The sequence below is a fragment of the Tinamus guttatus genome, unplaced genomic scaffold (genome assembly GCF_059628265.1).
Source record: "Tinamus guttatus ecotype Peru unplaced genomic scaffold, ASM5962826v1 Tinamus_guttatus_pri_ptg000326l, whole genome shotgun sequence".
Taxonomy (NCBI): domain Eukaryota; kingdom Metazoa; phylum Chordata; class Aves; order Tinamiformes; family Tinamidae; genus Tinamus; species Tinamus guttatus.
The window spans coordinates 1,110,639-1,135,814 of NW_028288860.1; the positions used below are offsets into that span (position 1 = coordinate 1,110,639).

At 55.8% G+C, this 25,176-nt stretch overlaps 1 protein-coding gene across 1 annotated transcript in view; it reads right to left on the minus strand.

Annotated features, from left to right (window-relative positions):
- LOC148593868 (uncharacterized) overlaps positions 1–25,176 on the minus strand; it is a 33,708-nt gene that overhangs the window by 4,182 nt on the left and 4,350 nt on the right. The window contains exons 6-22 of the mRNA XM_088529189.1: positions 23,123–23,206; positions 22,230–22,391; positions 21,729–21,848; positions 20,191–20,205; positions 17,414–17,497; positions 16,521–16,682; positions 16,020–16,139; positions 14,482–14,496; positions 11,708–11,791; positions 10,815–10,976; positions 10,314–10,433; positions 8,776–8,790; positions 6,002–6,085; positions 5,109–5,270; positions 4,608–4,727; positions 3,070–3,084; positions 293–376 (exon numbers count right to left, since the gene is read on the minus strand). Of these exons, the coding sequence (XP_088385315.1) occupies positions 293–376; positions 3,070–3,084; positions 4,608–4,727; positions 5,109–5,270; positions 6,002–6,085; positions 8,776–8,790; positions 10,314–10,433; positions 10,815–10,976; positions 11,708–11,791; positions 14,482–14,496; positions 16,020–16,139; positions 16,521–16,682; positions 17,414–17,497; positions 20,191–20,205; positions 21,729–21,848; positions 22,230–22,391; positions 23,123–23,206 (1,608 nt within the window). The remainder of the gene's footprint in view (positions 1–292; positions 377–3,069; positions 3,085–4,607; positions 4,728–5,108; positions 5,271–6,001; positions 6,086–8,775; positions 8,791–10,313; positions 10,434–10,814; positions 10,977–11,707; positions 11,792–14,481; positions 14,497–16,019; positions 16,140–16,520; positions 16,683–17,413; positions 17,498–20,190; positions 20,206–21,728; positions 21,849–22,229; positions 22,392–23,122; positions 23,207–25,176) is intronic.

The following is a 25,176-nucleotide window of genomic DNA, read 5'->3' on the forward strand; positions in this document are numbered from 1 at the left end:
CACACACCAGGCTGCCACTGGCTCTGTAGGCACATGCACGGGCAGAGACCCATGTTGCAACCTTCTCTCCCAACTCCTGCACACGACCTGGGGCCTCCTCCTGGCAGCTCCTGCCTTCGCTCAGCGCACAGACCATCTGTTCCCTGTCACACTAAGGACTGCAGCTCCCGCTGACACCAGGATATCCCACTGCTTGGATGGAGGAATGTCCCTCTTGCAGGATGCTCTGCGTGTCCGGCAAGAAAAGGAGGAGGAAGAGGAGACTTTCCTGACCCCTTTCAGCTGCTTTTACCTTTACCCCCAGCTTGGTCCGGTGGAACACAGTGCTGGAGCCCGGCTCCACAGGGATCTTCACCCCCAGAGGCAAGTTCAGCAGCTCAGTAGAATCTCTGAGCTGCTGTCTTCGGCGCCCGGGCTGGAAAGACAGAGGCACTCATGGGCTTTTGGCTCTCCACAGCCTTCCTGCACAGCAGCTTCCAGAAGTGCGCCTTGAAAGCCCCACGCAAGGAGGGTGCCAAGGAGGGTGCCCTATTCCCCAGCCATGCTCTGCTCCTCCGGTCACTTGCCTACAACTCCAGCCCCTTTACCCAGCCCTGACGTCCTTGCACAGCACTCTCTGGCCTGTGGAGCTGGACTCCAGCAGCGGCAGAGAGACACAGTTCCCCAAGAGCCTCCTCCGGCCTCCCCCCTGTGCCTGTCACTCTCCCTCCCCTGTGCACTCCCACAGCCCACAGCAGCCCCACACGGTTGCTGGCTCCCACGCTTAGCCCTCTCTGCAGCCTGGTACACACCTCGGCCCTCTTCTCCTCTGTTCTCGCTAGTCCATCTCCATTTTGGACATCAGCACGGAGAATGTTCTCCATGGTTCTTTCCAGAACTTTCTCCGCGAGCTGCGACGTTCGCTGGCTCCAATGGCTCCAGCAGCACCCAGCTCTGCTGGCCGCGGCCGCTCGCCTCACGAGTGACCCCAGTCTCACAATAGCACATTGTCGCATGGCCGCTTTCGCGCGCCACCGCCCGTCCTGGCAGGCCCCCTCGGGCTGGCCTGCAGGCCCGGTCTGCCCTCGCCTTGCCAAGGGGCCTTGCCGGTCTTCCCTGGGCGCAGCCTTGCGCAGACCTTGGAGGAGAGGCCTTGGAGCTCAGTTTGCACAGACAGCAGATCTTCTTGAGCATTTTTAAAGCTCGCTTTGTACCAGAGATGTACCTCCCTCTGCCTCAGTGATGGGAGGCACATTGCTGCCATTTGTAATGGGCTGGACTGGACATGTCCGTCCAGATGGGTGCTCTGACCGTGGCTTTTTGGCCCAGCCCTTTCCCCACATGATGTTACCAAAGGGAACATGGAAAGAGAGGCTGTTGAAAGTCTTCGGCTGCTTAATCCCTTCTAAACAAGTATTTTGTCAATAAGTGGTGCTCTGCATGGGCCTAGATGCTCTCTAGGAAGAACTACAGTAACAAGGGAAGAAACATCCTTCCTGTGACATGTGGTAGGATTCTTAGGAGGACCACCAGGGCTTCTTAGGTGTCCTATACTGGCAAGCCATTTGTTGGACAAAAAGTCTCATCTTTTGTACGCTGAGCACATGCTATCTGTGGTTTGTGTGACCGGAGCAGTCTGTCCACACCGCTGAACTGCAGGCAGAAAGCACCTAGGCTGGGGGGCCTTTTACCTCTAGTCTGCTACTCAGTGTGTACTGGGAAGTGCCGTGTCACCGTGGTGTTTGTTACTACTACCTGTTCCGTGCTTCATGTTGCTGGATTCCTCAACACAGTATGGCCAGGTAATAAAGAGTGCTCTATTTAAATAAATATTTTGGACAAAGTGTCGTTGAACTGTGGCACTCATAGTGATAGAATCTTAGGGTGCCTTAGGGCAGGTAGAAGCAAAATGAGACTGACGCAGGCAGTAGACAATGGCATGTTGGCTAAGTCCACCGGCAGCTATGAAAATGCTGATGCTGGGGAACCTCTGGCTCAGCAAGCCTTAAGCCCACTGCTGCAGCTTGCTTCGAGAGTGACATGTGTCCCACCAGTGTACTTACACGAACATGGAGCTGGGGCTAGAGTGGGGAATGGAATGACTCTTGAGGGAGTTCACAGTCGACCAAGTCTCTGTGCAGTTGAAAGAGGTTTGGAGCTCCCTCTGGCACAGAATTTACTGCAGACATTCGGCTGCTGCCATGGAAATGCTTCAGGTGAACTCTGAAGCAGAGCAGGCTTGCCTCTACTGACACCCTAACGAAGGGATGGGAAGCGAGCGCAGGAGTACATGTGTGAGCGCAAGTGGTGGGAGCAGCCTTGCCTGCCCGGATTCTGGCTACATAGCCCAGGCCTGCCCCAATGCCCTCGCCCCAAGAAATGGCACTCTGGAGCCCTTGCCGCACGTGGGCTGCTTGAAGAGAAGCTTCGCCTCGTCTGCCTCGCGACCTGGGCACAAGGTCTCGCGCAGCTCTCGCAGCAGTTGCTGGACCCTGTCATAAACAGGTGTAAATCACCGGAGCAGCACAGGAACACAAGAACATCCACACAGTGCTTGGAAATAACATCTTTATTCTGTGCCCCGGTAATGCCCTCTGTCAGCGTTCACGTTGCCCCGGCTTGTCCGTCACCAGCTTTACACGCATCGATCTCATCCGGGCTCCGCTCTGAGAAGCGGTCTTTGGAGCTGCTGGAGGGACGGGCTGCCTGCAATACTGCTGAGCAATGCAGGGGAAAGGGTCTCGTGTGCTCCCTGGCCTCGCTTTAGGCTGGTTTTCCAGCAGTGCAGAGTGAGGTGTTGATGCAACTGGCAAGGGGGGAGTGTGCGGCTTCCGCATGGCTTCTGGCGTGTTCTGAGCAAAATGCTCAGAGCTTTGGCAGACGGATGGGAGCAGATGAGCTGAATGTTTCTCTTCAGAACCTTGAGCCTCTGCTTCATCCTCTGAAAGCATGACCATTCCACGGACCATGAAGGGAGGGAGCTTTGTTCTTGGTTGGCTCTCCACTAACTTTCCAGTAGGAGTTCTCCTTCCTTCTGCTTTTGGAAAGACCTGTCCCACATTGCTCCCATTCCCATCTCTCCAGCTTGGCTCTTTTGCCACCTGCCTTCTGCAATGCACGCCTGGATCTCCTGCAGTCAGAGGCCGAACACGCTGCTCTCTTGGGCCACTCTGCACAGGGCTTTCTTCTGACCTGTGTGGTAAGGCTCTTGCCTTGGCAGGCTGTTTCTGTTCTAACTCCTTCTTCAGGCTTTCCAGAGCGTCACACACAAAGGTCTCAGCACACACTTTTATCTCCGAGTGGAGCTGCTGAACCTTGGAAATTGCTTTGGCAATGCCTTCCCCTTCGAGCGTGCTCCTGGCTTGGGATAGCTCAGCACGCTTTTGGGAGGATTGCAACGCAAGCAAGTTTTTGGCGTCTGCTGTCTCGTGTTCAGAGGTTCTAGATGATGCTCCATCTTCAATGACGTGGTTGGAGGAAGGTGCCTGGGGTGGTTGCAGCTGCCTCTGACAAATTGTCTTCATGGGCAGCTTGAGCATTTCAGAATATTTGCAGTGGAAGTGATGCTCAAACTGAGATGCTGCAAACATTTGCAAGGTGGCTGCAATATTTTCAGCAGCATCCTGGATGATTTTGTGAAGCGAAGGCAGAGGAAATCCTCCATCAAACCTTGGGAGTTCAGCTTGCCTGGCTTTTCTTTCATCCAATTTGCCCGCTCGCGTGGGTCCTGCGGCAACGCGCTGCTGCCTTTTGCGACTGGCCAACAGCCTGGCCTCAGAGGCATCTGATGCTCTGTATGCACCTTCCTTCGCCAGATGATCCAAAAGGGCTGCTGCAATGTCTCTAGCCACCAGCAAAACTTCCTCCCGCACATCCGCAGGAGGCTTCTCTGAATGCTCTGCCCTTCCTCCGCTACAAAACAGCCTTCCCCGAACTGCAAGGGGGGCACTCCTTAAAACGTGGACTGGCTGCTCCAGCTCTTTCACCCTCTGCAGCACTTTGTTGACTGTGCTCTCTGCCAGCTCCCGCACTTCTGTCAGGGTATTCCAGTTCAAGGGAGTGCGGGTTTTAGCGTGCCGCTGTTCCTTTGAGCACTTCTGCAACAGAAACCAGGAGGAATTAACCAGTGAACGGTGAACCAGCTGGAGAGAGAGGATGGAGGAGGTTGACTTACTGATCTGAACCCTTTGCCCTTGTCGTCTCTACCACGGGTGTTGGGATCTTGGCTGCCGCAGGTGTTGCCTACTTGGCTCCCACCACACCTCTGCTTATCTTCAGAGGCTCCTTGGCACCTTGTCCAGACCTGAATGTGAGGAATGCTCGTTTTATGAGTAGGAACAAGCAGCCCTTGTTCCTGGAGATCCCTGCATTGCCATGCTTTCTGAGAAGCCCTTGCCCAGGAGGGGGAAGCAGGGACCAGGAGGGAAAGGCTTCCCTCAGCACTCTCAGAGGGCACTCAGGGACCACTTTCCCACCCGTGCCCAAATCCTGCATCAGCTGCTCAGCACAGAGCGACGCAAACCTTTCCATGCCGCAAGAGCTGGCACACCAGTGCAGCCTTCACCACTTCTTCAGGTCATGCCTTTCTGGCAGAATTGATGTGAAACCCCATCCCTCTGCACCACGACGCGTACCTGTGCACCCTGAGGTTTAGGCTCGTGTTCCTGCCCATCTGCTTTCTCGAGCTCTATCTTGAGCGTCGTCAGGTACTGCCTGTACTGGTTGAATTCATGCAGATTGCAGACAACCTACGAGGAGATGAGGGCAGAAATCATCTAGCGCTTTGGCCGCTCACGCGCAGCCTGCCTTGCCAGCAGGAGCGCTAGCCCAGCGAGAGCTGCGCTCCCGGCCCGGCCCAGCATCGAGGGGCTTTGCTCCCACCACCCAGTGGGGACTCGTGCTCATCACTGGGCCCCCTGGCCACGCACCCGCTGCTGTGGCAGCGACACACAGCCTGGGAAGAGCAGATGGGAATGCCTAGAGCAAGCTTTGGGCTCCTCCTGCCCCGCAGCAGCGAAAGCAGCACAACAACCCTGAGCCCTCCACCTGCAAGGAGCGGCTGCAGCAAGCGCTCTGGCAACCTCCCCCTCCTTTGGAAGGGCATCATCTCACCCACATGGACAACCTACTTTGCCATCCTCCGTGATGAAGCCTTCTCTCCTCAGCCTACGCAAATGCTCTTTGCGGCTGTAGTACTCCCGCGAATGGGGGTCATGCAGGCTGTTGTACTCATTCCCCAGTAAATGACAGTGTGGATCTCCAAGATCAAAGTGACTGGCCGGCTGGTGAAGCTGTAAGATACATTGTGCATGGCAAGATCAGGGTAGGATGGCTGAGGAAAGAGACAAAGACACTTTGGAGCTTTGTCAGCTCATAGGGCTAGCTCTCCAGGCTCTGAGATTTAGGGTCATTCCTGGCTCAGCACCTAGCTCACTCTGTACCCACAGGGATACGGAGAAATCATACCCAACGGAAAGCTTATTCTACTTGGAGACTTTTCAGGCGAGGAGAACCATCCACAGCTCCACAGCTCCCATCTCGTGGCTGTGTGTAGAAGGGGATACTTGACAAGTTTCCTCGGCAGAGAAGCCTTGCCATTTACAGCTCGGCACAAACAGAGCTCGAGGGAAGGGAAAACTCTCCTGGAGAGTCTCCCAGGTTCTGTAGGAGCATCCCTGGCCGCCTCGCTGCCTGATGCACGCCGGGCCCCGTGGAACACTTCTCCAGTGCCACACACCAGGCTGCCACTGGCTCTGTAGGCACATGCACGGGCAGAGACCCATGTTGCAACCTTCTCTCCCAACTCCTGCACACGACCTGGGGCCTCCTCCTGGCAGCTCCTGCCTTCGCTCAGCGCATAGACCATCTGTTCCCTGTCACACTAAGGACTGCAGCTCCCGCTGACACCAGGATATCCCACTGCTTGGATGGAGGAATGTCCCTCTTGCAGGATGCTCTGCGTGTCCGGCAAGAAAAGGAGGAGGAAGAGGAGACTTTCCTGACCCCTTTCAGCTGCTTTTACCTTTACCCCCAGCTTGGTCCGGTGGAACACAGTGCTGGAGCCCGGCTCCACAGGGATCTTCACCCCCAGAGGCAAGTTCAGCAGCTCAGTAGAATCTCTGAGCTGCTGTCTTCGGCGCCCGGGCTGGAAAGACAGAGGCACTCATGGGCTTTTGGCTCTCCACAGCCTTCCTGCACAGCAGCTTCCAGAAGTGCGCCTTGAAAGCCCCACGCAAGGAGGGTGCCAAGAGTGCCCTATTCCCCAGCCATGCTCTGCTCCTCCGGTCACTTGCCTACAACTCCAGCCCCTTTACCCAGCCCTGACGTCCTTGCACAGCACTCTCTGGCCTGTGGAGCTGGACTCCAGCAGCGGCAGAGAGACACAGTTCCCCAAGAGCCTCCTCCGGCCTCCCCCCTGTGCCTGTCACTCTCCCTCCCCTGTGCACTCCCACAGCCCACAGCAGCCCCACACGGTTGCTGGCTCCCACGCTTAGCCCTCTCTGCAGCCTGGTACACACCTCGGCCCTCTTCTCCTCTGTTCTCGCTAGTCCATCTCCATTTTGGACATCAGCACGGAGAATGTTCTCCATGGTTCTTTCCAGAACTTTCTCCGCGAGCTGCGACGTTCGCTGGCTCCAATGGCTCCAGCAGCACCCAGCTCTGCTGGCCGCGGCCGCTCGCCTCACGAGTGACCCCAGTCTCACAATAGCGCATTGTCGCATGGCCGCTTTCGCGCGCCACCGCCCGTCCTGGCAGGCCCCCTCGGGCTGGCCTGCAGGCCCGGCCTGCCCTCGCCTTGCCAAGGGGCCTTGCCGGTCTTCCCTGGGCGCAGCCTTGCGCAGACCTTGGAGGAGAGGCCTTGGAGCTCAGTTCGCACAAACGGCAGATCTTTTTGAGCATTTTTAAAGCTCGCTTTGTACCAGAGATGTACCTCCCTCTGCCTCAGTGATGGGAGGCACATTGCTGCCATTTGTAATGGGCTGGACTGGACATGTCCGTCCAGATGGGTGCTCTGACCGTGGCTTTTTGGCCCAGCCCTTTCCCCACATGATGTTACCAAAGGGAACATGGAAAGAGAGGCTGTTGAAAGTCTTCGGCTGCTTAATCCCTTCTAAACAAGTATTTTGTCAATAAGTGGTGCTCTGCATGGGCCTAGATGCTCTCTAGGAAGAACTACAGTAACAAGGGAAGAAACATCCTTCCTGTGACATGTGGTAGGATTCTTAGGAGGACCACCAGGGCTTCTTAGGTGTCCTATACTGGCAAGCCATTTGTTGGACAAAAAGTCTCATCTTTTGTACGCTGAGCACATGCTATCTGTGGTTTGTGTGACCGGAGCAGTCTGTCCACACCGCTGAACTGCAGGCAGAAAGCACCTAGGCTGGGGGGCCTTTTACCGCTAGTCTGCTACTCAGTGTGTACTGGGAAGTGCCGTGTCACCGTGGTGTTTGTTACTACTACCTGTTCCGTGCTTCGTGTTGCTGGATTCCTCAACACAGTATGGCTAGGTAATAAAGAGTGCTCTATTTAAATAAATATTTTGGACAAAGTGTCGTTGAACTGTGGCACTCATAGTGATAGAATCTTAGGGTGCCTTAGGGCAGGTAGAAGCAAAATGAGACTGACGCAGGCAGTAGACAATGGCATGTTGGCTAAGTCCACCGGCAGCTATGAAAATGCTGATGCTGGGGAACCTCTGGCTCAGCAAGCCTTAAGCCCACTGCTGCAGCTTGCTTCGAGAGTGACATGTGTCCCACCAGTGTACTTACACGAACATGGAGCTGGGGCTAGAGTGGGGAATGGAATGACTCTTGAGGGAGTTCACAGTCGACCAAGTCTCTGTGCAGTTGAAAGAGGTTTGGAGCTCCCTCTGGCACAGAATTTACTGCAGACATTCGGCTGCTGCCATGGAAATGCTTCAGGTGAACTCTGAAGCAGAGCAGGCTTGCCTCTACTGACACCCTAACGAAGGGATGGGAAGCGAGCGCAGGAGTACATGTGTGAGCGCAAGTGGTGGGAGCAGCCTTGCCTGCCCGGATTCTGGCTACATAGCCCAGGCCTGCCCCAATGCCCTCGCCCCAAGAAATGGCACTCTGGAGCCCTTGCCGCACGTGGGCTGCTTGAAGAGAAGCTTCGCCTCGTCTGCCTCGCGACCTGGGCACAAGGTCTCGCGCAGCTCTCGCAGCAGTTGCTGGACCCTGTCATGAACAGGTGTAAATCACCGGAGCAGCACAGGAACACAAGAACATCCACACAGTGCTTGGAAATAACATCTTTATTCTGTGCCCCGGTAATGCCCTCTGTCAGCGTTCACGTTGCCCCGGCTTGTCCGTCACCAGCTTTACACGCATCGATCTCATCCGGGCTCCGCTCTGAGAAGCGGTCTTTGGAGCTGCTGGAGGGACGGGCTGCCTGCAATACTGCTGAGCAATGCAGGGGAAAGGGTCTCGTGTGCTCCCTGGCCTCGCTTTAGGCTGGTTTTCCAGCAGTGCAGAGTGAGGTGTTGATGCAACTGGCAAGGGGGGAGTGTGCGGCTTCCGCATGTCTTCTGGCGTATTCTGAGCAAAATGCTCAGAGCTTTGGCAGACGGATGGGAGCAGATGAGCTGAATGTTTCTCTTCAGAACCTTGAGCCTCTGCTTCATCCTCTGAAAGCATGACCATTCCACGGACCATGAGGGGAGGGAGCTTTGTTCTTGGTTGGCTCTCCACTAACTTTCCAGTAGGAGTTCTCCTTCCTTCTGCTTTTGGAAAGACCTGTCCCACATTGCTCCCATTCCCATCTCTCCGGCTTGGCTCTTTTGCCACCTGCCTTCTGCAATGCACGCCTGGATCTCCTGCAGTCAGAGGCCGAACACGCTGCTCTCTTGGGCCACTCTGCACAGGGCTTTCTTCTGACCTGTGTGGTAAGGCTCTTGCCTTGGCAGGCTGTTTCTGTTCTAACTCCTTCTTCAGGCTTTCCAGAGCATCACACACAAAGGTCTCAGCACACACTTTTATCTCCGAGTGGAGCTGCTGAACCTTGGAAATTGCTTTGGCAATGCCTTCCCCTTCGAGCGTGCTCCTGGCTTGGGATAGCTCAGCACGATTTTGGGAGGATTGCAACGCAAGCAAGTTTTTGGCATCTGCTGTCTCGTGTTCAGAGGTTCTAGATGATGCTCCATCTTCAATGACGTGGTTGGAGGAAGGTGCCTGGGGTGGTTGCAGCTGCCTCTGACAAATTGTCTTCATGGGCAGCTTGAGCATTTCAGAGTACTTGCAGTGGAAGTGATGCTCAAACTGAGATGCTGCAAACATTTGCAAGGTGGCTGCAATATTTTCAGCAGCATCCTGGATGATTTTGTGAAGCGAAGGCAGAGGAAGTCCTCCATCAAACCTTGGGAGTTCAGCTTGCCTGGCTTTTCTTTCTCCCAATTTGCCCGCTCGCGTGGGTCCTGCGGCAACGCGCTGCTGCCTTTTGCGACTGGCCAACAGCCTGGCCTCAGAGGCATCTGATGCTCTGTATGCACCTTCCTTCGCCAGATGATCCAAAAGGGCTGCTGCAATGTCTCTAGCCACCAGCAAAACTTCCTCCCGCACATCCGCAGGAGGCTTCTCTGAATGCTCTGCCCTTCCTCCGCTACAAAACAGCCCTCCCCGAACTGCAAGGGGGGCACTCCTTAAAACGTGGACTGGCTGCTCCAGCTCTTTCACCCTCTGCAGCACTTTGTTGACTGTGCTCTCTGCCAGCTCCCGCACTTCTGTCAGGGTATTCCAGTTCAAGGGAGTGCGGGTTTTAGCGTGCCGCTGTTCCTTTGAGCACTTCTGCAACAGAAACCAGGAGGAATTAACCAGTGAACGGTGAACCAGCTGGAGAGAGAGGATGGAGGAGGTTGACTTACTGATCTGAACCCTTTGCCCTTGTCGTCTCTACCACGGGTGTTGGGGTCTTGGCTGCCGCGGGTGTTGCCTACTTGGCTCCCACCACACCTCTGCTTATCTTCAGAGGCTCCTTGGCACCTTGTCCAGACCTGAATGTGAGGAATGCTCGTTTTATGAGTAGGAACAAGCAGCCCTTGTTCCTGGAGATCCCTGCATTGCCATGCTTTCTGAGAAGCCCTTGCCCAGGAGAGGGAAGCAGGGACCAGGAGGGAAAGGCTTCCCTCAGCACTCTCAGAGGGCACTCAGGGACCACTTTCCCACCCGTGCCCAAATCCTGCATCAGCTGCTCAGCACAGAGCGACGCAAACCTTTCCATGCCGCAAGAGCTGGCACACCAGCGCAGCCTTCACCACTTCTTCAGGTCATGCCTTTCTGGCAGAATTGATGTGAAACCCCATCCCTCTGCACCACGACGCGTACCTGTGCACCCTGAGGTTTAGGCTCGTGTTCCTGCCCATCTGCTTTCTCGAGCTCTATCTTGAGCGTCGTCAGGTACTGCCTGTACTGGTTGAATTCATGCAGATTGCAGACAACCTACGAGGAGATGAGGGCAGAAATCATCTAGCGCTTTGGCCGCTCACGCGCAGCCTGCCTTGCCAGGAGGAGCGCTAGCCCAGCGAGAGCTGCGCTCCCGGCCCGGCCCAGCATCGAGGGGCTTTGCTCCCACCACCCAGTGGGGACTCGTGCTCATCACTGGGCCCCCTGGCCACGCACCCGCTGCTGTGGCAGCGACACACAGCCTGGGAAGAGCAGATGGGAATGCCTAGAGCAAGCTTTGGGCTCCTCCTGCCCCGCAGCAGCGAAAGCAGCACAACAACCCTGAGCCCTCCACCTGCAAGGAGCGGCTGCAGCAAGCGCTCTGGCAACCTCCCCCTCCTTTGGAAGGGCATCATCTCACCCACATGAACAACCTACTTTGCCATCCTCCGTGATGAAGCCTTCTCTCCTCAGCCTACGCAAATGCTCTTTGCGGCTGTAGTACTCCCGCAAATGGGGGTCATGCAGGCTGTTGTACTCATTCCCCAGTAAATGACAGTGTGGATCTCCAAGATCAAAGTGACTGGCCGGCTGGTGAAGCTGTAAGATACATTGTGCATGGCAAGATCAGGGTAGGATGGCTGAGGAAAGAGACAAAGACACTTTGGAGCTTTGTCAGCTCATAGGGCTAGCTCTCCAGGCTCTGAGATTTAGGGTCATTCCTGGCTCAGCACCTAGCTCACTCTGTACCCACAGGGATACGGAGAAATCATACCCAAAGGAAAGCTTATTCTACTTGGAGACTTTTCAGGCGAGGAGAACCATCCACAGCTCCACAGCTCCCATCTCGTGGCTGTGTGTAGAAGGGGATACTTGACAAGTTTCCTCGGCAGAGAAGCCTTGCCATTTACAGCTCGGCACAAACAGAGCTCGAGGGAAGGGAAAACTCTCCTGGAGAGTCTCCCAGGTTCTGTAGGAGCATCCCTGGCCGCCTCGCTGCGTGATGCACGCCGGGCCCCGTGGAACACTTCTCCAGTGCCACACACCAGGCTGCCACTGGCTCTGTAGGCACATGCACGGGCAGAGACCCATGTTGCAACCTTCTCTCCCAACTCCTGCACACGACCTGGGGCCTCCTCCTGGCAGCTCCTGCCTTCGCTCAGCGCACAGACCATCTGTTCCCTGTCACACTAAGGACTGCAGCTCCCGCTGACACCAGGATATCCCACTGCTTGGATGGAGGAATGTCCCTCTTGCAGGATGCTCTGCGTGTCCGGCAAGAAAAGGAGGAGGAAGAGGAGACTTTCCTGACCCCTTTCAGCTGCTTTTACCTTTACCCCCAGCTTGGTCCGGTGGAACACAGTGCTGGAGCCCGGCTCCACAGGGATCTTCACCCCCAGAGGCAAGTTCAGCAGCTCAGTAGAATCTCTGAGCTGCTGTCTTCGGCGCCCGGGCTGGAAAGACAGAGGCACTCATGGGCTTTTGGCTCTCCACAGCCTTCCTGCACAGCAGCTTCCAGAAGTGCGCCTTGAAAGCCCCACGCAAGGAGGGTGCCAAGAGTGCCCTATTCCCCAGCCATGCTCTGCTCCTCCGGTCACTTGCCTACAACTCCAGCCCCTTTACCCAGCCCTGACGTCCTTGCACAGCACTCTCTGGCCTGTGGAGCTGGACTCCAGCAGCGGCAGAGAGACACAGTTCCCCAAGAGCCTCCTCCGGCCTCCCCCCTGTGCCTGTCACTCTCCCTCCCCTGTGCACTCCCACAGCCCACAGCAGCCCCACACGGTTGCTGGCTCCCACGCTTAGCCCTCTCTGCAGCCTGGTACACACCTCGGCCCTCTTCTCCTCTGTTCTTGCTAGTCCATCTCCATTTTGGACATCAGCACGGAGAATGTTCTCCATGGTTCTTTCCAGAACTTTCTCCGCGAGCTGCGACGTTCGCTGGCTCCAATGGCTCCAGCAGCACCCAGCTCTGCTGGCCGCGGCCGCTCGCCTCACGAGTGACCCCAGTCTCACAATAGCGCATTGTCGCATGGCCGCTTTCGCGCGCCACCGCCCGTCCTGGCAGGCCCCCTCGGGCTGGCCTGCAGGCCCGGCCTGCCCTCGCCTTGCCAAGGGGCCTTGCCGGTCTTCCCTGGGCGCAGCCTTGCGCAGACCTTGGAGGAGAGGCCTTGGAGCTCAGTTCGCACAAACGGCAGATCTTTTTGAGCATTTTTAAAGCTCGCTTTGTACCAGAGATGTACCTCCCTCTGCCTCAGTGATGGGAGGCACATTGCTGCCATTTGTAATGGGCTGGACTGGACATGTCCGTCCAGATGGGTGCTCTGACCGTGGCTTTTTGGCCCAGCCCTTTCCCCACATGATGTTACCAAAGGGAACATGGAAAGAGAGGCTGTTGAAAGTCTTCGGCTGCTTAATCCCTTCTAAACAAGTATTTTGTCAATAAGTGGTGCTCTGCATGGGCCTAGATGCTCTCTAGGAAGAACTACAGTAACAAGGGAAGAAACATCCTTCCTGTGACATGTGGTAGGATTCTTAGGAGGACCACCAGGGCTTCTTAGGTGTCCTATACTGGCAAGCCATTTGTTGGACAAAAAGTCTCATCTTTTGTACGCTGAGCACATGCTATCTGTGGTTTGTGTGACCGGAGCAGTCTGTCCACACCGCTGAACTGCAGGCAGAAAGCACCTAGGCTGGGGGGCCTTTTACCGCTAGTCTGCTACTCAGTGTGTACTGGGAAGTGCCGTGTCACCGTGGTGTTTGTTACTACTACCTGTTCCGTGCTTCGTGTTGCTGGATTCCTCAACACAGTATGGCTAGGTAATAAAGAGTGCTCTATTTAAATAAATATTTTGGACAAAGTGTCGTTGAACTGTGGCACTCATAGTGATAGAATCTTAGGGTGCCTTAGGGCAGGTAGAAGCAAAATGAGACTGACGCAGGCAGTAGACAATGGCATGTTGGCTAAGTCCACCGGCAGCTATGAAAATGCTGATGCTGGGGAACCTCTGGCTCAGCAAGCCTTAAGCCCACTGCTGCAGCTTGCTTCGAGAGTGACATGTGTCCCACCAGTGTACTTACACGAACATGGAGCTGGGGCTAGAGTGGGGAATGGAATGACTCTTGAGGGAGTTCACAGTCGACCAAGTCTCTGTGCAGTTGAAAGAGGTTTGGAGCTCCCTCTGGCACAGAATTTACTGCAGACATTCGGCTGCTGCCATGGAAATGCTTCAGGTGAACTCTGAAGCAGAGCAGGCTTGCCTCTACTGACACCCTAACGAAGGGATGGGAAGCGAGCGCAGGAGTACATGTGTGAGCGCAAGTGGTGGGAGCAGCCTTGCCTGCCCGGATTCTGGCTACATAGCCCAGGCCTGCCCCAATGCCCTCGCCCCAAGAAATGGCACTCTGGAGCCCTTGCCGCACGTGGGCTGCTTGAAGAGAAGCTTCGCCTCGTCTGCCTCGCGACCTGGGCACAAGGTCTCGCGCAGCTCTCGCAGCAGTTGCTGGACCCTGTCATGAACAGGTGTAAATCACCGGAGCAGCACAGGAACACAAGAACATCCACACAGTGCTTGGAAATAACATCTTTATTCTGTGCCCCGGTAATGCCCTCTGTCAGCGTTCACGTTGCCCCGGCTTGTCCGTCACCAGCTTTACACGCATCGATCTCATCCGGGCTCCGCTCTGAGAAGCGGTCTTTGGAGCTGCTGGAGGGACGGGCTGCCTGCAATACTGCTGAGCAATGCAGGGGAAAGGGTCTCGTGTGCTCCCTGGCCTCGCTTTAGGCTGGTTTTCCAGCAGTGCAGAGTGAGGTGTTGATGCAACTGGCAAGGGGGGAGTGTGCGGCTTCCGCATGTCTTCTGGCGTATTCTGAGCAAAATGCTCAGAGCTTTGGCAGACGGATGGGAGCAGATGAGCTGAATGTTTCTCTTCAGAACCTTGAGCCTCTGCTTCATCCTCTGAAAGCATGACCATTCCACGGACCATGAGGGGAGGGAGCTTTGTTCTTGGTTGGCTCTCCACTAACTTTCCAGTAGGAGTTCTCCTTCCTTCTGCTTTTGGAAAGACCTGTCCCACATTGCTCCCATTCCCATCTCTCCGGCTTGGCTCTTTTGCCACCTGCCTTCTGCAATGCACGCCTGGATCTCCTGCAGTCAGAGGCCGAACACGCTGCTCTCTTGGGCCACTCTGCACAGGGCTTTCTTCTGACCTGTGTGGTAAGGCTCTTGCCTTGGCAGGCTGTTTCTGTTCTAACTCCTTCTTCAGGCTTTCCAGAGCATCACACACAAAGGTCTCAGCACACACTTTTATCTCCGAGTGGAGCTGCTGAACCTTGGAAATTGCTTTGGCAATGCCTTCCCCTTCGAGCGTGCTCCTGGCTTGGGATAGCTCAGCACGATTTTGGGAGGATTGCAACGCAAGCAAGTTTTTGGCATCTGCTGTCTCGTGTTCAGAGGTTCTAGATGATGCTCCATCTTCAATGACGTGGTTGGAGGAAGGTGCCTGGGGTGGTTGCAGCTGCCTCTGACAAATTGTCTTCATGGGCAGCTTGAGCATTTCAGAGTACTTGCAGTGGAAGTGATGCTCAAACTGAGATGCTGCAAACATTTGCAAGGTGGCTGCAATATTTTCAGCAGCATCCTGGATGATTTTGTGAAGCGAAGGCAGAGGAAGTCCTCCATCAAACCTTGGGAGTTCAGCTTGCCTGGCTTTTCTTTCTCCCAATTTGCCCGCTCGCGTGGGTCCTGCGGCAACGCGCTGCTGCCTTTTGCGACTGGCCAACAGCCTGGCCTCAGAGGCATCTGATGCTCTGTATGCACCTTCCTTCGCCAGATGATCCAAAAGGGCTGCTGCAATGTCTCTAGCCACCAGCAAAACTTCCTCCCGCACATCCGCAGGAGGCTTCTCTGAATGCTCTGCCCTTCCTCCGCTACAAAACAGCCCTCCCCGAACTGCAAGGGGGGCACTCCTTAAAACGTGGACTGGCTGCTCCAGCTCTTTCACCCTCTGCAGCACTTTGTTGACTGTGCTCTCTGCCAGCTCCCGCACTTCTGTCAGGGTATTCCAGTTCAAGGGAGTGCGGGTTTTAGCGTGCCGCTGTTCCTTTGAGCACTTCTGCAACAGAAACCAGGAGGAATTAACCAGTGAACGGTGAACCAGCTGGAGAGAGAGGATGGAGGAGGTTGACTTACTGATCTGAACCCTTTGCCCTTGTCGTCTCTACCACGGGTGTTGGGGTCTTGGCTGCCGCGGGTGTTGCCTACTTGGCTCCCACCACACCTCTGCTTATCTTCAGAGGCTCCTTGGCACCTTGTCCAGACCTGAATGTGAGGAATGCTCGTTTTATGAGTAGGAACAAGCAGCCCTTGTTCCTGGAGATCCCTGCATTGCCATGCTTTCTGAGAAGCCCTTGCCCAGGAGAGGGAAGCAGGGACCAGGAGGGAAAGGCTTCCCTCAGCACTCTCAGAGGGCACTCAGGGACCACTTTCCCACCCGTGCCCAAATCCTGCATCAGCTGCTCAGCACAGAGCGACGCAAACCTTTCCATGCCGCAAGAGCTGGCACACCAGCGCAGCCTTCACCACTTCTTCAGGTCATGCCTTTCTGGCAGAATTGATGTGAAACCCCATCCCTCTGCACCACGACGCGTACCTGTGCACCCTGAGGTTTAGGCTCGTGTTCCTGCCCATCTGCTTTCTCGAGCTCTATCTTGAGCGTCGTCAGGTACTGCCTGTACTGGTTGAATTCATGCAGATTGCAGACAACCTACGAGGAGATGAGGGCAGAAATCATCTAGCGCTTTGGCCGCTCACGCGCAGCCTGCCTTGCCAGGAGGAGCGCTAGCCCAGCGAGAGCTGCGCTCCCGGCCCGGCCCAGCATCGAGGGGCTTTGCTCCCACCACCCAGTGGGGACTCGTGCTCATCACTGGGCCCCCTGGCCACGCACCCGCTGCTGTGGCAGCGACACACAGCCTGGGAAGAGCAGATGGGAATGCCTAGAGCAAGCTTTGGGCTCCTCCTGCCCCGCAGCAGCGAAAGCAGCACAACAACCCTGAGCCCTCCACCTGCAAGGAGCGGCTGCAGCAAGCGCTCTGGCAACCTCCCCCTCCTTTGGAAGGGCATCATCTCACCCACATGAACAACCTACTTTGCCATCCTCCGTGATGAAGCCTTCTCTCCTCAGCCTACGCAAATGCTCTTTGCGGCTGTAGTACTCCCGCAAATGGGGGTCATGCAGGCTGTTGTACTCATTCCCCAGTAAATGACAGTGTGGATCTCCAAGATCAAAGTGACTGGCCGGCTGGTGAAGCTGTAAGATACATTGTGCATGGCAAGATCAGGGTAGGATGGCTGAGGAAAGAGACAAAGACACTTTGGAGCTTTGTCAGCTCATAGGGCTAGCTCTCCAGGCTCTGAGATTTAGGGTCATTCCTGGCTCAGCACCTAGCTCACTCTGTACCCACAGGGATACGGAGAAATCATACCCAAAGGAAAGCTTATTCTACTTGGAGACTTTTCAGGCGAGGAGAACCATCCACAGCTCCACAGCTCCCATCTCGTGGCTGTGTGTAGAAGGGGATACTTGACAAGTTTCCTCGGCAGAGAAGCCTTGCCATTTACAGCTCGGCACAAACAGAGCTCGAGGGAAGGGAAAACTCTCCTGGAGAGTCTCCCAGGTTCTGTAGGAGCATCCCTGGCCGCCTCGCTGCGTGATGCACGCCGGGCCCCGTGGAACACTTCTCCAGTGCCACACACCAGGCTGCCACTGGCTCTGTAGGCACATGCACGGGCAGAGACCCATGTTGCAACCTTCTCTCCCAACTCCTGCACACGACCTGGGGCCTCCTCCTGGCAGCTCCTGCCTTCGCTCAGCGCACAGACCATCTGTTCCCTGTCACACTAAGGACTGCAGCTCCCGCTGACACCAGGATATCCCACTGCTTGGATGGAGGAATGTCCCTCTTGCAGGATGCTCTGCGTGTCCGGCAAGAAAAGGAGGAGGAAGAGGAGACTTTCCTGACCCCTTTCAGCTGCTTTTACCTTTACCCCCAGCTTGGTCCGGTGGAACACAGTGCTGGAGCCCGGCTCCACAGGGATCTTCACCCCCAGAGGCAAGTTCAGCAGCTCAGTAGAATCTCTGAGCTGCTGTCTTCGGCGCCCGGGCTGGAAAGACAGAGGCACTCATGGGCTTTTGGCTCTCCACAGCCTTCCTGCACAGCAGCTTCCAGAAGTGCGCCTTGAAAGCCCCACGCAAGGAGGGTGCCAAGGAGGGTGCCCTATTCCCCAGCCATGCTCTGCTCCTCCGGTCACTTGCCTACAACTCCAGCCCCTTTACCCAGCCCTGACGTCCTTGCACAGCACTCTCTGGCCTGTGGAGCTGGACTCCAGCAGCGGCAGAGAGACACAGTTCCCCAAGAGCCTCCTCCGGCCTCCCCCCTGTGCCTGTCACTCTCCCTCCCCTGTGCACTCCCACAGCCCACAGCAGCCCCACACGGTTGCTGGCTCCCACGCTTAGCCCTCTCTGCAGCCTGGTACACACCTCGGCCCTCTTCTCCTCTGTTCTCGCTAGTCCATCTCCATTTTGGACATCAGCACGGAGAATGTTCTCCATGGTTCTTTCCAGAACTTTCTCCGCGAGCTGCGACGTTCGCTGGCTCCAATGGCTCCAGCAGCACCCAGCTCTGCTGGCCGCGGCCGCTCGCCTCACGAGTGACCCCAGTCTCACAATAGCGCATTGTCGCATGGCCGCTTTCGCGCGCCACCGCCCGTCCTGGCAGGCCCCCTCGGGCTGGCCTGCAGGCCCGGCCTGCCCTCGCCTTGCCAAGGGGCCTTGCCGGTCTTCCCTGGGCGCAGCCTTGCGCAGACCTTGGAGGAGAGGCCTTGGAGCTCAGTTTGCACAGACAGCAGATCTTCTTGAGCATTTTTAAAGCTCGCTTTGTACCAGAGATGTACCTCCCTCTGCCTCAGTGATGGGAGGCACATTGCTGCCATTTGTAATGGGCTGGACTGGACATGTCCGTCCAGATGGGTGCTCTGACCGTGGCTTTTTGGCCCAGCCCTTTCCCCACATGATGTTACCAAAGGGAACATGGAAAGAGAGGCTGTTGAAAGTCTTCGGCTGCTTAATCCCTTCTAAACAAGTATTTTGTCAATAAGTGGTGCTCTGCATGGGCCTAGATGCTCTCTAGGAAGAACTACAGTAACAAGGGAAGAAACATCCTTCCTGTGACATGTGGTAGGATTCTTAGGAGGACCACCAGGGCTTCTTAGGTGTCCTATACTGGCAAGCCATTTGTTGGACAAAAAGTCTCATCTTTTGTACGCTGAGCACATGCTATCTGTGGTTTGTGTGACCGGAGCAGTCTGTCCACACCGCTGAACTGCAGGCAGAAAGCACCTAGGCTGGGGGGCCTTTTACCGCTAGTCTGCTACTCAGTGTGTACTGGGAAGTGCCGTGTCACCGTGGTGTTTGTTACTACTACCTGTTCCGTGCTTCATGTTGCTGGATTCCTCAACACAGTATGGCCAGGTAATAAAGAGTGCTCTATTTAAATAAATATTTTGGACAAAGTGTCGTTGAACTGTGGCACTCATAGTGATAGAATCTTAGGGTGCCTTAGGGCAGGTAGAAGCAAAATGAGACTGACGCAGGCAGTAGACAATGGCATGTTGGCTAAGTCCACCGGCAGCTATGAAAATGCTGATGCTGGGGAACCTCTGGCTCAGCAAGCCTTAAGCCCACTGCTGCAGCTTGCTTCGAGAGTGACATGTGTCCCACCAGTGTACTTACACGAACATGGAGCTGGGGCTAGAGTGGGGAATGGAATGACTCTTGAGGGAGTTCACAGTCGACCAAGTCTCTGTGCAGTTGAAAGAGGTTTGGAGCTCCCTCTGGCACAGAATTTACTGCAGACATTCGGCTGCTGCCATGGAAATGCTTCAGGTGAACTCTGAAGCAGAGCAGGCTTGCCTCTACTGACACCCTAACGAAGGGATGGGAAGCGAGCGCAGGAGTACATGTGTGAGCGCAAGTGGTGGGAGCAGCCTTGCCTGCCCGGATTCTGGCTACATAGCCCAGGCCTGCCCCAATGCCCTCGCCCCAAGAAATGGCACTCTGGAGCCCTTGCCGCACGTGGGCTGCTTGAAGAGAAGCTTCGCCTCGTCTGCCTCGCGACCTGGGCACAAGGTCTCGCGCAGCTCTCGCAGCAGTTGCTGGACCCTGTCATGAACAGGTGTAAATCACCGGAGCAGCACAGGAACACAAGAACATCCACACAGTGCTTGGAAATAACATCTTTATTCTGTGCCCCGGTAATGCCCTCTGTCAGCGTTCACGTTGCCCCGGCTTGTCCGTCACCAGCTTTACACGCATCGATCTCATCCGGGCTCCGCTCTGAGAAGCGGTCTTTGGAGCTGCTGGAGGGACGGGCTGCCTGCAATACTGCTGAGCAATGCAGGGGAAAGGGTCTCGTGTGCTCCCTGGCCTCGCTTTAGGCTGGTTTTCCAGCAGTGCAGAGTGAGGTGTTGATGCAACTGGCAAGGGGGGAGTGTGCGGCTTCCGCATGTCTTCTGGCGTATTCTGAGCAAAATGCTCAGACCTTTGGCAGACGGATGGGAGCAGATGAGCTGAATGTTTCTCTTCAGAACCTTGAGCCTCTGCTTCATCCTCTGAAAGCATGACCATTCCACGGACCATGAGGGGAGGGAGCTTTGTTCTTGGTTGGCTCTCCACTAACTTTCCAGTAGGAGTTCTCCTTCCTTCTGCTTTTGGAAAGACCTGTCCCACATTGCTCCCATTCCCATCTCTCCGGCTTGGCTCTTTTGCCACCTGCCTTCTGCAATGCACGCCTGGATCTCCTGCAGTCAGAGGCCGAACACGCTGCTCTCTTGGGCCACTCTGCACAGGGCTTTCTTCTGACCTGTGTGGTAAGGCTCTTGCCTTGGCAGGCTGTTTCTGTTCTAACTCCTTCTTCAGGCTTTCCAGAGCATCACACACAAAGGTCTCAGCACACACTTTTATCTCCGAGTGGAGCTGCTGAACCTTGGAAATTGCTTTGGCAATGCCTTCCCCTTCGAGCGTGCTCCTGGCTTGGGATAGCTCAGCACGATTTTGGGAGGATTGCAACGCAAGCAAGTTTTTGGCATCTGCTGTCTCGTGTTCAGAGGTTCTAGATGATGCTCCATCTTCAATGACGTGGTTGGAGGAAGGTGCCTGGGGTGGTTGCAGCTGCCTCTGACAAATTGTCTTCATGGGCAGCTTGAGCATTTCAGAGTACTTGCAGTGGAAGTGATGCTCAAACTGAGATGCTGCAAACATTTGCAAGGTGGCTGCAATATTTTCAGCAGCATCCTGGATGATTTTGTGAAGCGAAGGCAGAGGAAGTCCTCCATCAAACCTTGGGAGTTCAGCTTGCCTGGCTTTTCTTTCTCCCAATTTGCCCGCTCGCGTGGGTCCTGCGGCAACGCGCTGCTGCCTTTTGCGACTGGCCAACAGCCTGGCCTCAGAGGCATCTGATGCTCTGTATGCACCTTCCTTCGCCAGATGATCCAAAAGGGCTGCTGCAATGTCTCTAGCCACCAGCAAAACTTCCTCCCGCACATCCGCAGGAGGCTTCTCTGAATGCTCTGCCCTTCCTCCGCTACAAAACAGCCCTCCCCGAACTGCAAGGGGGGCACTCCTTAAAACGTGGACTGGCTGCTCCAGCTCTTTCACCCTCTGCAGCACTTTGTTGACTGTGCTCTCTGCCAGCTCCCGCACTTCTGTCAGGGTATTCCAGTTCAAGGGAGTGCGGGTTTTAGCGTGCCGCTGTTCCTTTGAGCACTTCTGCAACAGAAACCAGGAGGAATTAACCAGTGAACGGCGAACCAGCTGGAGAGAGAGGATGGAGGAGGTTGACTTACTGATCTGAACCCTTTGCCCTTGTCGTCTCTACCACGGGTGTTGGGGTCTTGGCTGCCGCGGGTGTTGCCTACTTGGCTCCCACCACACCTCTGCTTATCTTCAGAGGCTCCTTGGCACCTTGTCCAGACCTGAATGTGAGGAATGCTCGTTTTATGAGTAGGAACAAGCAGCCCTTGTTCCTGGAGATCCCTGCATTGCCATGCTTTCTGAGAAGCCCTTGCCCAGGAGAGGGAAGCAGGGACCAGGAGGGAAAGGCTTCCCTCAGCACTCTCAGAGGGCACTCAGGGACCACTTTCCCACCCGTGCCCAAATCCTGCATCAGCTGCTCAGCACAGAGCGACGCAAACCTTTCCATGCCGCAAGAGCTGGCACACCAGCGCAGCCTTCACCACTTCTTCAGGTCATGCCTTTCTGGCAGAATTGATGTGAAACCCCATCCCTCTGCACCACGACGCGTACCTGTGCACCCTGAGGTTTAGGCTCGTGTTCCTGCCCATCTGCTTTCTCGAGCTCTATCTTGAGCGTCGTCAGGTACTGCCTGTACTGGTTGAATTCATGCAGATTGCAGACAACCTACGAGGAGATGAGGGCAGAAATCATCTAGCGCTTTGGCCGCTCACGCGCAGCCTGCCTTGCCAGGAGGAGCGCTAGCCCAGCGAGAGCTGCGCTCCCGGCCCGGCCCAGCATCGAGGGGCTTTGCTCCCACCACCCAGTGGGGACTCGTGCTCATCACTGGGCCCCCTGGCCACGCACCCGCTGCTGTGGCAGCGACACACAGCCTGGGAAGAGCAGATGGGAATGCCTAGAGCAAGCTTTGGGCTCCTCCTGCCCCGCAGCAGCGAAAGCAGCACAACAACCCTGAGCCCTCCACCTGCAAGGAGCGGCTGCAGCAAGCGCTCTGGCAACCTCCCCCTCCTTTGGAAGGGCATCATCTCACCCACATGAACAACCTACTTTGCCATCCTCCGTGATGAAGCCTTCTCTCCTCAGCCTACGCAAATGCTCTTTGCGGCTGTAGTACTCCCGCAAATGGGGGTCATGCAGGCTGTTGTACTCATTCCCCAGTAAATGACAGTGTGGATCTCCAAGATCAAAGTGACTGGCCGGCTGGTGAAGCTGTAAGATACATTGTGCATGGCAAGATCAGGGTAGGATGGCTGAGGAAAGAGACAAAGACACTTTGGAGCTTTGTCAGCTCATAGGGCTAGCTCTCCAGGCTCTGAGATTTAGGGTCATTCCTGGCTCAGCACCTAGCTCACTCTGTACCCACAGGGATACGGAGAAATCATACCCAAAGGAAAGCTTATTCTACTTGGAGACTTTTCAGGCGAGGAGAACCATCCACAGCTCCACAGCTCCCATCTCGTGGCTGTGTGTAGAAGGGGATACTTGACAAGTTTCCTCGGCAGAGAAGCCTTGCCATTTACAGCTCGGCACAAACAGAGCTCGAGGGAAGGGAAAACTCTCCTGGAGAGTCTCCCAGGTTCTGTAGGAGCATCCCTGGCCGCCTCGCTGCGTGATGCACGCCGGGCCCCGTGGAACACTTCTCCAGTGCCACACACCAGGCTGCCACTGGCTCTGTAGGCACATGCACGGGCAGAGACCCATGTTGCAACCTTCTCTCCCAACTCCTGCACACGACCTGGGGCCTCCTCCTGGCAGCTCCTGCCTTCGCTCAGCGCACAGACCATCTGTTCCCTGTCACACTAAGGACTGCAGCTCCCGCTGACACCAGGATATCCCACTGCTTGGATGGAGGAATGTCCCTCTTGCAGGATGCTCTGCGTGTCCGGCAAGAAAAGGAGGAGGAAGAGGAGACTTTCCTGACCCCTTTCAGCTGCTTTTACCTTTACCCCCAGCTTGGTCCGGTGGAACACAGTGCTGGAGCCCGGCTCCACAGGGATCTTCACCCCCAGAGGCAAGTTCAGCAGCTCAGTAGAATCTCTGAGCTGCTGTCTTCGGCGCCCGGGCTGGAAAGACAGAGGCACTCATGGGCTTTTGGCTCTCCACAGCCTTCCTGCACAGCAGCTTCCAGAAGTGCGCCTTGAAAGCCCCACGCAAGGAGGGTGCCAAGGAGGGTGCCCTATTCCCCAGCCATGCTCTGCTCGTCCGGTCACTTGCCTACAACTCCAGCCCCTTTACCCAGCCCTGACGTCCTTGCACAGCACTCTCTGGCCTGTGGAGCTGGACTCCAGCAGCGGCAGAGAGACACAGTTCCCCAAGAGCCTCCTCCGGCCTCCCCCCTGTGCCTGTCACTCTCCCTCCCCTGTGCACTCCCACAGCCCACAGCAGCCCCACACGGTTGCTGGCTCCCACGCTTAGCCCTCTCTGCAGCCTGGTACACACCTCGGCCCTCTTCTCCTCTGTTCTCGCTAGTCCATCTCCATTTTGGACATCAGCACGGAGAATGTTCTCCATGGTTCTTTCCAGAACTTTCTCCGCGAGCTGCGACGTTCGCTGGCTCCAATGGCTCCAGCAGCACCCAGCTCTGCTGGCCGCGGCCGCTCGCCTCACGAGTGACCCCAGTCTCACAATAGCACATTGTCGCATGGCCGCTTTCGCGCGCCACCGCCCGTCCTGGCAGGCCCCCTCGGGCTGGCCTGCAGGCCCGGTCTGCCCTCGCCTTGCCAAGGGGCCTTGCCGGTCTTCCCTGGGCGCAGCCTTGCGCAGACCTTGGAGGAGAGGCCTTGGAGCTCAGTTTGCACAGACAGCAGATCTTCTTGAGCATTTTTAAAGCTCGCTTTGTACCAGAGATGTACCTCCCTCTGCCTCAGTGATGGGAGGCACATTGCTGCCATTTGTAATGGGCTGGACTGGACATGTCCGTCCAGATGGGTGCTCTGACCGTGGCTTTTTGGCCCAGCCCTTTCCCCACATGATGTTACCAAAGGGAACATGGAAAGAGAGGCTGTTGAAAGTCTTCGGCTGCTTAATCCCTTCTAAACAAGTATTTTGTCAATAAGTGGTGCTCTGCATGGGCCTAGATGCTCTCTAGGAAGAACTACAGTAACAAGGGAAGAAACATCCTTCCTGTGACATGTGGTAGGATTCTTAGGAGGACCACCAGGGCTTCTTAGGTGTCCTATACTGGCAAGCCATTTGTTGGACAAAAAGTCTCATCTTTTGTACGCTGAGCACATGCTATCTGTGGTTTGTGTGACCGGAGCAGTCTGTCCACACCGCTGAACTGCAGGCAGAAAGCACCTAGGCTGGGGGGCCTTTTACCTCTAGTCTGCTACTCAGTGTGTACTGGGAAGTGCCGTGTCACCGTGGTGTTTGTTACTACTACCTGTTCCGTGCTTCATGTTGCTGGATTCCTCAACACAGTATGGCCAGGTAATAAAGAGTGCTCTATTTAAATAAATATTTTGGACAAAGTGTCGTTGAACTGTGGCACTCATAGTGATAGAATCTTAGGGTGCCTTAGGGCAGGTAGAAGCAAAATGAGACTGACGCAGGCAGTAGACAATGGCATGTTGGCTAAGTCCACCGGCAGCTATGAAAATGCTGATGCTGGGGAACCTCTGGCTCAGCAAGCCTTAAGCCCACTGCTGCAGCTTGCTTCGAGAGTGACATGTGTCCCACCAGTGTACTTACACGAACATGGAGCTGGGGCTAGAGTGGGGAATGGAATGACTCTTGAGGGAGTTCACAGTCGACCAAGTCTCTGTGCAGTTGAAAGAGGTTTGGAGCTCCCTCTGGCACAGAATTTACTGCAGACATTCGGCTGCTGCCATGGAAATGCTTCAGGTGAACTCTGAAGCAGAGCAGGCTTGCCTCTACTGACACCCTAACGAAGGGATGGGAAGCGAGCGCAGGAGTACATGTGTGAGCGCAAGTGGTGGGAGCAGCCTTGCCTGCCCGGATTCTGGCTACATAGCCCAGGCCTGCCCCAATGCCC